This window comes from Xyrauchen texanus, chromosome 40 (genome assembly GCF_025860055.1).
Source record: "Xyrauchen texanus isolate HMW12.3.18 chromosome 40, RBS_HiC_50CHRs, whole genome shotgun sequence".
Classification (NCBI taxonomy): domain Eukaryota; kingdom Metazoa; phylum Chordata; class Actinopteri; order Cypriniformes; family Catostomidae; genus Xyrauchen; species Xyrauchen texanus.
The window spans coordinates 15,262,481-15,274,542 of record NC_068315.1 but is presented as its reverse complement, the minus strand read 5'-3'; the positions used below and the strand labels follow the sequence as shown (position 1 = coordinate 15,274,542).

Sequence of the window (12,062 nt, the reverse complement as noted above, 5' to 3'; positions counted from 1 at the left end):
CCTAGAAACACTGCATGGGATGGAGGTATGCACTCACAGATGCTTTCAGCAGTTCCAAAATGTATTTTGATGATGCCTGAGGTTGTTATTAACACCCTTCTTTACTTATGTAACTCGTTTTATTAATTTTACTCTCACTCATGGGAAATGTCTCAAGCCATATCTTAATGAGGACACATTTTTTGTGCATTGTGAAGTTTAAGGTGGGTCTGACCCACCCATTTATCCACTGTTAGTTGATTTTCTATCTTCTATAAAACAGCATCCTGTTTCAGCCATTAACGGTGATGTTAGAGGCATTGTTTAACTTGTGTTACTGTGTATTTTGCATCTACAGAAAGTCCACAGTTTAAAGGGCAAGATATCTTCAAGTCTTCTAAGCTCCCTGTGGTCAATCAGCCATGGGTTGGGGAGACAGCGCCTGGTAGCAGTCCTAAAAGCGACCTATCATCCACCTTCACCATTCAGCAGGTACCAGCTAAGGCAATGCCCTGTGTCACGCCCTGTGTCACGCCCTGTGCCACGCCCTGTGCCACGCCCTGTGCCACACCCTGCTTAAGCAGCTGCAGCAGTTGCTCTACAGTACGTTCCCTCTCCATCTTTTCTCTTTCTATTGTCTCTATGTATTCTTTCTTATTTACTAGGGAGATCAGATCAGTTATGGCAGTTAAAAACCTTATTATGGTTTGTTTAACTTGTTTATTGTGTTTTGATGTTAATGTTTTCAGCCTAGCAGTCCAGTAGATTACTGTGGCAGTGGGGAGTGTGAACTGAAGTTTGAGCTGACAGAAAATATATTTGCCCCTGAAACTATGGCAACTAATCCCACAGACACCCAGGTCAGTGTGGTACAAACATATCACCTGAAATTGGTTTTGTTTTATTTTGAATGTGATTTTATAATTCTGCCAAGATGCTCTAATACAGGGGTTTTCAAACTGGAGTCTGGGGATCACAAGGGGGTCACAGGGGATCTGCGTGAAAATTGAGAAAAATTAAAAGATTTTACAAAATGTATAATAGTAAAAAATATAAAACATTTTTAGTTCCTTGCAACATATATATGTTAATAAATAGGTATGTACATATACAGAACACATGTATTGTACATGTATGTGTAACCGGTCCTGCTTGACCCGCTCCAAGGGGAATGCAAACCAGTGTCAGCCTCTAGTGTCAGTTGCTAGTCTCTTGAGGCCAGGGGAGTGAGGTTTACACATACCACACAGCTATCATGTACCAGCTGGCTCCCGTTACATATGTAAATATTATCTTTGTAAGGATTTTGTCATTGTCATTGTTGTCCTTTTCTTGCTCACTGGCTGACTGGGACTATTTCCTGTAAAGCTGCTTTGGAACAATATTTACTGCAAAATATGCTGTATAACATATTTTATATAATATATAAAAAATTCACTAATAATTCTCTAATATTCTAATATTGGGTAGAAGGCAAATTAATACTTTGTTATAAATGTATATGTGAATTACATTCCATGTGACTATTTAATCATCTGTTTTGGCTTCAGTACAATAAAAAATGAAATGAAAGCTAATTATTAATTTCAGAAACATTTTTTTAATATCATTTTTTTATATATATATTTCAATATTATATTTTTTCTCAGAGAGTAGCAGTTTGAACAAAAATGTATACTGTAGCAACCTTTATATGTTACAAAGGGGGTCCCCTCGCAAGGCAAACATCATATTTGGGGGATCTTTGGCATTAACAAGTTTGAAAACCCCTACTCTAATAGACACTTGCTGAGCTTTACAAAAAGTCCCATTGGAATAAATTGGACATTTCCAGGAACAGTGCAATTTTCTGTAAAATGTGCTCATAAAGTTGTAAAACTGAAAGGATATTGTTCTTAAGTGGGCATGGATGAAGTGTGACATTGCAAAGCATTGTATCTACAGTTTTTCTTAAAAGAAAATTAAATTACACAGTAACATGGTTAAAAAATGGAAACTGTAAAAGTCCAAATGCTTTTCAGTCAACTAAAAATAAGAGAAGCCTCATTTGATAGTAATTACAACTTAAAACATTAATGTAAGTAAACTAAATTGTTCATAGTGTTTTTAAAACATAATCTAAATGGTACTGTGTGTGACTAAAATTATTTCCTGAATCAATGCGGAAATGAATTAATGTTGGGTTTTTACCATTAATTTACCTGAGAGCAAATGTAAATGTTCTTATTGATGTTGAACATGTTCATTTGAGAATGAATGCTGATATGTAATTTAATAATCACAGCATGCATTTTTCAAACATTGCTGTATAATTACCCCATGCATTTTTTTTATAATATCTGTAAAATGTTATTTAAAACAATCCAAACATCCAAAAAAGTACATACATTTTTTTTTGTACTTTTGACAATTGAGGCAAAGATGCAAGAACTCCTAAACTAAAACTGTACATGCCACTATCTATCTGGCTGTGTGTAGTTGGACTTCTGTGATCTGGACCTGGAGACTCTTGCTCCCTACATTCCCATGGATGGTGAGGACTTCCAGCTGCACCCCACCTGTCAGGATGAGCCAGTGGCTGACACAAGTCCAGGCCTGAGCACAACCCTCCAGCACAGCTTCAGCAGTGTCACTGACCTATTCCAGCCCATTGGCTCCTTCCTCTCTGACAACAAGACCGGTTCTAACACATGTCCAGACACAGTTCATCTTCAGCCTTACCAAACTGCACCTAGCCTCCCGCTATCCTCTGAGGAGGGTAGACAGAGTCTTCAGTGGCCCCCTGACACACCCTTACATTATAAACATGAACAGAGCACAGCAGATCCACAACAAATATGTAATTTCACGGCTGTGCTGCAAAAGCAAAGGTAATTAAAGTTCATCACCTTTATGTACACTCACATGCTTTATTTTGCAATACATAAGTACCATTCATTAATTAGATTTACATTTCCAGAAGGAAATACCAGGCAGCAAAAGAATAGTGTTAAAAGTTCACCCAAAAATGAAATTCTCTCATCATTTATTCACCCTCATCCCATCCCAGATGTGCATGACTTTCTTTCTTCTGCTGAACACAAATGAAGATTTTTAGAAGAATATTTCAGCTTTGTATCCATGTGTTCAGACATAATATGATAGGTGTGTGTGAGAAACAGATCTATATTTAATTCTCCTACCTGCCCAGTAAGAGGTGATATGCACAAAGACTGTGAACATTTATGTTCATTCAAGGATTTAATTTATGCTGCATTTTTCAGGTCCTTTGGGAACTTTGCTTCTGTACAGAAAGGCATGAATCTGGTGCAGACAGCTTTTGCCCACAGCTTTAAACGGAAGAGACAGTCAGAGTTCAGCTCATCATGTTCTTTCTCTGATATTCATAAGGTAAGAGCTCATGACTCAGCCATGGTCCAATGGAAATGAGTAAATATCTTAGAGTGTACTAAAGACAAAGTGTTAAAATGACATGTATTCAGCAGGAGGTGGTGTCTCACAATGAGTCTGCTGACGTTATGCGGAAAAGGATGAAGACTGACAGATGTGCCTTCTCTACCAGGAAGTCTCTAACCACCAGTGTGCTCACAGGTACAAATGTCAACTCTCTCTTAGCCCAGTTACACCTGGTATGCAAACCTCATTCTTAGGTGGTCACATTGCATTTCTAGTGTAAATGCTAAACCATCCTGATGCGTCATACATAAACATCATATGTTTCGGCTGACATCTTGTGATTTGATCACAGGTGGAATAAGGGCTACTTGAATTTAGAACTCCCTGTTTTTTATCATTTTTATGAACTCAAATTTACTCTATCCTTTGTTACTTTGCCACAGATAAATTTCCATGCATGCAAAATGGAGTGGTGGCTCCTCATGGCTACAGTCAGTCAATTAAAGGGAGCTCAGACGATTTCAAACAGCATTTTGCAGAGACATTCTGCCCTGCCAATAACAGACAATATCACGTGCTGCCTTCACCCAAACACACAGGTCAGTGTCTGGCCCTCACGACAGAAACCAAAACATTAGCAGAAACCTTTTGCTCATCTCTCACACTAGTATTTAAAAAAAATAAATAATCTTATGCATTGCCATCCAACATTTTCAACATTCATTTGTTCTTTTGAAAATGAAAATGGTCTTTTAAAAATAAAAATCTTTGAAAAAAATAGTGAATGACACCTAATGTCAAACTTGCCATTTTTTAGTATTACATGAGTCAAAGATCAGCAGTATTATTGTTTAGACCTTTGAGTTACTAGTCTCTTTTTTCAGGGATGATAAGTCAACTGCTGTGCCCATCCTTTGACTCGTTCTGTCTGCCGCAGCTTACACGATATGACTGCGAGGTAAACGTGCCTCTACAGGGAAACCTGCATCTGCTGCAGGGCAGTGACCTCCTGAGAGCCCTGGACCAGACCACGTAGATCCAGACCTTCTGCAGCGATCTATCCAATCTCTGCTTTCTCCTTCTGTCTTTGTCTACATACAGTATATTGTCTCTGTTGTTTTCTTTTATGCATGTATTATCAGCCTTTATTTAGACTTATTTGTATATTTTCCTCTGTGTAATATTTTAATATATATTTTAAAAATCTGATTTTTACTTGTTTAAAATGTGTTTGGACATTCTACTCTTACTGTTGTCTTCCTGTGCAGTCTCAGATGCTTAGTCATGTTTCTTCACATGCTTAGTGTTCTTAAAGGGATAGTTCACAGAAAATGTTTAATTATTTCACCTTTTGGTCACTTTCATGTTGTTCTAATGTATTTTTTTTCTTCCTTTCTTTCATGGAACACAAGGACATATTCGGCTAAATGTTAGCCTCATTCACCATACACTTTTGTTGTATGGAAAAAAAGATGCAATTATTGTGAATAGCGATGGGGTTAACATTCTGCCTTACATCTTCCTATTGTGTCTACATGTTAGAAAGTAAGTTAAACAGGTTTGGAACAACATGACAGGTGAGTAAGTGATGACAGAAGTTTTATTTTTAGGTGAACTATCCCTTTATGGTCAGATTAACAAGATGTTTCAAAGATGCAAATTTTGCTGTGGTCCCTCTATGTTATAAATATAACCGAACTACAATACATATAAAGTAACATATATAATATATAATATAAACATTAGAATCATTTGTAACTTATTCATTCATTGTATTCTGACATGGAATACAAATACTATGTTTGTACTGTATAAAAGAAAAACATCCTTAAAAACTGCCTTGAACTTGTAAACAATTTGGCATTAATCTAGCTTAAGAACATATTTGTTTTCCAATTAAGAACATTTGTATTTTGCCTATGTTTCTCTACTTTGACCTATGACCTCAGCTTTTCCCTAAATTGTTATGAAAAGGATGCTATATATCACCTAAAGCACTTTATTTTAAAACATGCACATGGAACCTCAAAATTTGCTGTAGACCAAAATGAAAATGAAATATTTTCAGCTCCAGTGTAATATGTCATATCTTCTCAGGCCCACCCAACACTAACCTCCTTTAAAATATCTATCATTCACTTTCCTTGATAACTAAAGAAATGTTAACTCTCATATTATTTTCTTATACAAACATGCCTATTGTGTCTTCATTATATGAGGTCAGAGTTCAATGCTCCGTATCTCTGTAACACATAAAAAATGTTTGTATTTGGTGTTCAGAAGTGCCTTGGTACTTGGTCTTGTCTACCTAGCAGTAGATTGAGATGCATCTGTAGCTTTCTCTTTTACATACCTAATATATATGTTGTAGTTTCAGGTTATTAGATTTTGTATTAAATGATGTGTATCACTTTCTAGTGATACTTAGGGGTTTCTGTCTGTTTCTTAAAATATATAAAACTAGTTTTATCTCATTGCTTTCAAAAGAGTATGTGATTGTTTATTCTCAATATAGTAGCATTAAAACACTCTAAAGATTGCACCACACCAAAATAAAAATTATAAAGTCTACTTAAAAATGCTGCTACTTTCAAATCATTCTAAGATGCTTAATTTTTCACTGATCTTGTTAGGTTTCTACAATACACTGTACTCTTAACGTGTTGCCTTTATGCTTATTCTTGCAGTAATGACAGTCTACTTTGCCATGGCATTGCAGCTAGTGTTATTTCTGTAACTATGACCCTTATTCTGATGAATTATAAGAGATAGCTGATCAGTTTTCTGACTGCAGCAGTTCTAACAGACTTCAACTGAATGGCTATACATGCACAACCCATACACTAAACTGCATGCAGAGCTGGATTACGGACTTGGCCAGTGCACTGGGGCCTTGAACTGCCAGGGGTACCCTCGGCTTTCGGCAATTGCTAAAAGAAAGCTGAACACCAAGGCTCTCATTGCATACAGTGCAAACTGACCACTAGGGCCCCTCGGCAGTCGGCACATACATCACAAGTGGAACACATGGAACCCTTGGAGTCCTAGGTTAAAATGAGGGCCTCTCAGAGAAAAGAGTGTATGGAAGGGTGGAGGGCGGGGCCGGGTTGTGATCCTACACACCCGGTCCCATATTAGGCTAATTATGCCTCCGTGAGGGATAAAGGTCGACTGCAGGGGATCGTGCGGGAGAGAGAGATCGTTGACGGACATGTCCAACTCCAAGACCCTACGCATGCACATACAATATATAGTAAAACCTGGCTAGAAAAGGTCAGTACATGGCAAGATGCAAGACTTCTGTTTGCTAATTGTTGCAAAAAATGTATGCAATGTCTATTTGCACCCCACTGTAAATAGCATCTGACACAAAGCGCAACTATTTGCACACAAATAGCTTGGTGGAACCAGTGAAATATATGACAAACTAACCAATAGATGTTGCTGCATTGGCGTGGGGAGTAAAGACTGTGTGATTGTGTGCTGTTGTCCTAGTACATCTTGAAACACAGATTCCATGCATTGAATTAAGGCAGAGCCATAGTTCTGTGGTGTCTCCGGGGCATATACCGGAGAATCTAACTGCACATGCACAAGTAAACAAGGCTCTCGGCCATGGGTGAATGGGAGAAAAAGGGTGAATAACCACTGCTAGAATGCAGATAGTTATTGATCCCATTCACCACCTTTACAGAAAAGAGCTTCAGCTAACTGATCCTTCAAAGGCCTATGGAACCGTTCCACCATTCCATTACCACGTGGGTGGTAAGGAGTGGTTCTTTTCTTTTTGATTTTCAGTCTCTGACAAATGTCATGCAAACTTTCTGACTCATACTGATGCCCCTGATCAGAAAATAGTTCTTCTGGACTCCGTGCTCTGGAATGTACTGTTCACACTACAGCTCTGCCACAGGACTGTCTTTCTGATCTACCATAGGATACGCATTGACATATTTCGAAAAATCATCTTGCACCACCAACACATACCTATTTCCTCTGGTCTTCGCAGGCATTTCAGTAATATCAGTGCATACAAACTGATAAGATTTAGATACATTTATTGACTTTAGAGGTGCCCGTCGTGGAGCAATAGGCTTTCTTCTAGATTCACAAGTGACACACATGCACAGTACTGCTCAATAGCAGTCCTCATTCCGGGCCAAAACACAAACTCAGCACTATAATGTCCAGAACATGGATCCCCATGTAAATAATTCAAAGTGTCCCTAATGAGAGCATCATGAATGAGTACTTGAGCTGTTGGGCAAGATGAGCTGTACAGCAAAGCACTTGACCACTTAACACCATTCGAGGAAACTGCAACCAGAGTTCTCTCATTTTCCCTTTTACATGTCTCAAATTTGGTCTATTTTATTTTTGAAGCCAACTATACACCTCTGAGAGAACAGGGTATGTTTTCTAGTACACTAAAATGTCCTGTCCATCACTACACAAATCATCTTGCATTAAGTTCACAGTGGACCCATTACAATTGTTTCCACCATCTCTTTGAGTTAAGCATACCTGAAACTGTGAGCTAGGTTGACTATCTTTGCTGATGAAGCCAGCAGGAGCAACTGTTTGTCAAATGCACTGTTCTTGTGCATTTGACAAACCTACAGGAATTCTAGACATAGTGTCTGCATTTATGTGTCTTTTTCCATCCTTGTGCATGATAACCGATTTATATGGACCAAGTTCCATAGCCCCCCAACCTCTGTGTCCTGTGAGATCAATATCAATATTCCATTTTCTGAGACCAACAAGAGGCTTGTGGTCTGTGACTATTGTGAAAGGATTGCTCCTCAAGTAATGATGAAAATGAACGACCAAACTATTGCCCATAATTCTTTGTCGTAGTTAGACCATCTATGTTCTGTAGAAGACAATACCTGGCTAGCATATGCAATGACACATTCTTTGCCATTCTGAGTTTGAGACAAAAGCACACAAATTCCAATGTTATATGCATCTGTACTCAGTGTGAATGGCTGGTCAAAGTCAGGGAATGCCATGAAAGGCGGTGACATAAGGGCATCTTTTAACTGCTGAAATGCTGCTGAACAGTCATCTGTCCATTCAAAGTGCACATCTTTGTGATTCAGTCTGAGTAAGGGTAGGGTTTTAAAGGCATAATTCTGAACAAATCACCTATTATAACGGCATAACCCAATAAATGCTTGAACCTCAGTGGGAGACCAAGATGTTGGCCAATCTTGCACTTGCTGACTATGAGCTGGGTTAAGAGCTAAACCATCCTTTGACACAATAGTAGAGATGTTCTTGAAAGATGCTTTGCAAAAATGAAATTGTTTGGGGTTAGGCTTCAGACCTGCTTCCCTGAAACTGGTCAGAATTTCTGTGAGGTTCATTCTGTTATCCTCAAAGTTTTCTCCCACACAAATGATGTCTTGTGAATCACACATTTTGTCCTATGAAAGCCCCTAAGGACTAGCTCAATGAGCTGTTGAAATGTGGGTGGACTGTTCTTAAGTTCCATAGGCGATAAAGCCTATACCTTAAAACGATAAAGGCTATCACCAGTAGTAAAAAAGTTGGGTCTAATTCTACCTGCCAATAGCCAGAGGACATGTCCATGGTAGAAAAATACTGAGACCCTGACAATGCATCAAGACTATCATCCAATGTAATGGGTATGCATCAGTGATAGTTAATCACAATGTATTGCCCTTTTTCTTTACCATGACCGCGGGACTCAACCATAGGCGGAAATCGCAGTGGGGTCGGGGGATATTTTATAAAATATCATTAAAATATGTGTATTGTAAATAATATAATGATATATTCTTAAAATAATTGTTTAAGAAATAAAATAATACAAATGCAAACGGGGCAACAACAAAAAAAAACCTTGGTGTCCCCTTCAAAAATTGCTCTTGAGAATTGTTATGTTTATTGTCCCCCCCAACATTTTGATGAAATTTTCGCCCCTGGCTATCACTATCTTCAACAATATCTTCTGCCTCGAGTATCTCAACCTGATGGTGAATTTAAACTTTAAGAGCAGAGGAGGTTCTGTATGCTTGCTGAGAAATGGGAGTGTAATCTAATTTTGTGAGTAACCATATTGGTCCTGCCATAATCATGAGAAAGCTGACTGAAAACATCAGAGAAAGTTAACATATCTTTGAGGGTTTTTTGTTGTACCTCAGAAAGTTAATTCTAAGAGAGGTCTGGCAGTACAGGTGATCTGGGCATTGACAATGAACTAGGAACAAAGGTTTTCTAAATGTTGACATTATTCACACATTTGTCAGTGACTAAATATTCAAGATGTTAACTGTCAGACACCACATGAAAACTACCAATCTGGGTGCCACTGTACAATTGAACATCATCAGAGGATGGATTGACCACTTTCAGATAAATTGAAACCTTATCTGCTTTATTAACAGTCCATGCTAGTCCTACTGTAGAATCATCATAGTAATGAGGCTCAAACACACCAGTGTAACCATTAGGTTGAAACTCTTTGTGTGGCAATGTGAGTTTGGCTGAAATTAGTCTCTGAAAAAGCTGGAATAACAATTGTGGAAGGCACAGTAACATCCACAAGTTTGGGCACATGCTTATTTAAACTAAGAAACTGTACTGAGTCATCAGCTAGTTTAAGAGATATGTCCTGAGTATTTATCACAATCCTGTGAGTAGCTAGAAATAAGTCCCAATCTAATATAATGGGCTTTGAGCAGTTTCTGATCACTTGAAATGAATGTGTCACTGTGTATTTTCCCAAAGTAACATTAGCTGATACTGTACCAACCAAATCTAAAGTATCTCCAGAGATGGAGGTTAGATTCACTAATGGTCTTTGACGTAAAACAGTAGTGGACATCCTAAAACCTTCACTCAACACCCAAACATCCGGACCACTATTTAAAAATGCATGTACTAAAATGTCCTCCATCACAATTGGCACATACTGATTCATTACAGCCACTGTGTCTGAAATGTCTGTTTGTTGTTTTTTTTTTTTTTTAAATCAGTGTCACTTGGGGGCCTGGCATCATTAGCAGTTGGCCCTCGTTGTCAACTACTTGTAGTTTCCCAGTTTCTGGTATGTATGTGCAGCTGATTAAAAGCACACATGACCTGGACTTGGAGAACTGACGCTTCGCTGTGTAGTCATCAGGTGACTGGTCACGTTGACTACGCTCAGAACTGGATGAGCAATCTCGATATGTAATGTGTTGTCTGCAATCATGTGATCTCTTGGGACTCTTATCTTGATAGTCATCATGTCTGCATTTTTCCCAAAAATTAACGAATCACTACGAGACTACTCGTTCTTCTGAGTCACATAACAGATTAGTTTAAAATGAACGAATCGTTCATGAACGATCACTAAACGGTAGTCACATTTCAACTTTAGGTGGATCCTTACCAATTCTCTCTCTCCCGGATGGGAGCTTGACCGCCTCAACGCTACTGAATCCCAAAGTAGATGAAGCTTTTGACATGAGAAATTGTGTATTTGACAACTTTTACCTTAAACATACCTGAGAAATCAGGAGAAAAGTAGACACGACAAAAATGAGTAGCGTTCCTCAAGTGTGGTTTGTCAGAGTCTGAGGCCTGAAAGTTCGCGGGCAACTAACATCTGTATGCAGCGCCCTCTTGTGGCTGCAGTAGTACTGACTCACTGAAAACACAGCATTTATATTGACAACATAAAAATGGGAGGTTAGGTGGAAAGTGGTAAGGTGACATTCCCCAAAATGGTATCTGACCCATCCCATAAGCTCCAAAACTGTTTACTTTTGGATATGGCTGTTTTGTAGGCTGACCTCTGTAAGTGAACATCTGGGATGGCTGTCTATCACTTGTGGATCTTCTAACTTGGCCTGTGGGACTGTCAGTATTGGGGGTCATGTTAGGTTTCCTTGAAATCTTTTCTCGTTCAGAGCTGGCTGGTCCAGGTGCCTGCGTACTCTCAACTTCTGACAGTTCTTGCTCTGTTGCAGGATACTCCAATTCCCATCTCTTTTCAGGTTCAGCAGATTCACTTTGTTGTTCTGCAGGTGCCTCTGTACAGTTAGGTTTCTTTTCCTTTACAGGATTTTCACTGGGTCATTGTCGTGAAGGTACATTACAGGTAATAAAGGTATGTGTTGGTGATATTTTGTACTCTGACAGCTTCCTACCTAATTCCTCATAGCTAAAGAGTAGCTTTTGATACTCAAGAAACGGTGTTTGTATTTACACCTGCAGATGTGGATGATGAAAATGTCTGCATGTGTGTGGCTGCTGACAGTGTCTGTGTATGTGTAGTTAGTGAGGGTGTAAGTGCATATAATTTCAATCAAATTAAACACAGTCTCCTTTGGACATGCTGTGATGTACCCTCCCAGCCAGGTCCCCTTTATCTCTCTGGCCACCTGCAGCTGCTTCGAAATCACACATGCAAACCTGCTGTGACACTCGTGGGCCTTTTTGTCATGGGAGTTCAGACTTCAAGGTCAGTCTTGCAGTCTGGACATGGATATTAGTGGAATCTCCAAAAATCTGTTACAGGTCCCAGGCATAGGACCTGTGTTACAGATTATTTTTTGCCTGAGAAATCAGGAGAAAAGGCGACAAGACACTAATTTGTGTCTTTCGTCATGCATGGCTTCTCGACATCTTTACAAAACTAATTTAATTTATTTTTTTCCCCCTCTTAATGT

General features: G+C 38.8%; 1 protein-coding gene across 3 annotated transcripts in view; it reads left to right on the top strand.

Annotated features, from left to right (window-relative positions):
* The window catches only part of LOC127633220 (endothelial PAS domain-containing protein 1-like), a 29,933-nt gene extending 23,992 nt beyond the window's left edge, over nucleotides 1-5,941 (top strand). The window contains exons 10-16 of one of the 3 annotated variants that reach the window (XM_052112148.1): nucleotides 338-582; nucleotides 729-839; nucleotides 2,458-2,849; nucleotides 3,243-3,369; nucleotides 3,465-3,570; nucleotides 3,819-3,974; nucleotides 4,260-5,941. In XM_052112148.1, the coding sequence (XP_051968108.1) occupies nucleotides 338-582; nucleotides 729-839; nucleotides 2,458-2,849; nucleotides 3,243-3,369; nucleotides 3,465-3,570; nucleotides 3,819-3,974; nucleotides 4,260-4,411 (1,289 nt within the window). In that variant the 3' untranslated portion in view covers nucleotides 4,412-5,941. Of the gene's footprint in view, nucleotides 1-337; nucleotides 583-728; nucleotides 840-2,457; nucleotides 2,850-3,242; nucleotides 3,370-3,461; nucleotides 3,571-3,818; nucleotides 3,975-4,259 lie in introns of all 3 variants that reach the window. The other 2 variants (XM_052112149.1, XM_052112147.1) reach the window with 2 other exon arrangements.
* The last annotated feature ends 6,121 nt before the right edge of the window (nucleotides 5,942-12,062 follow it).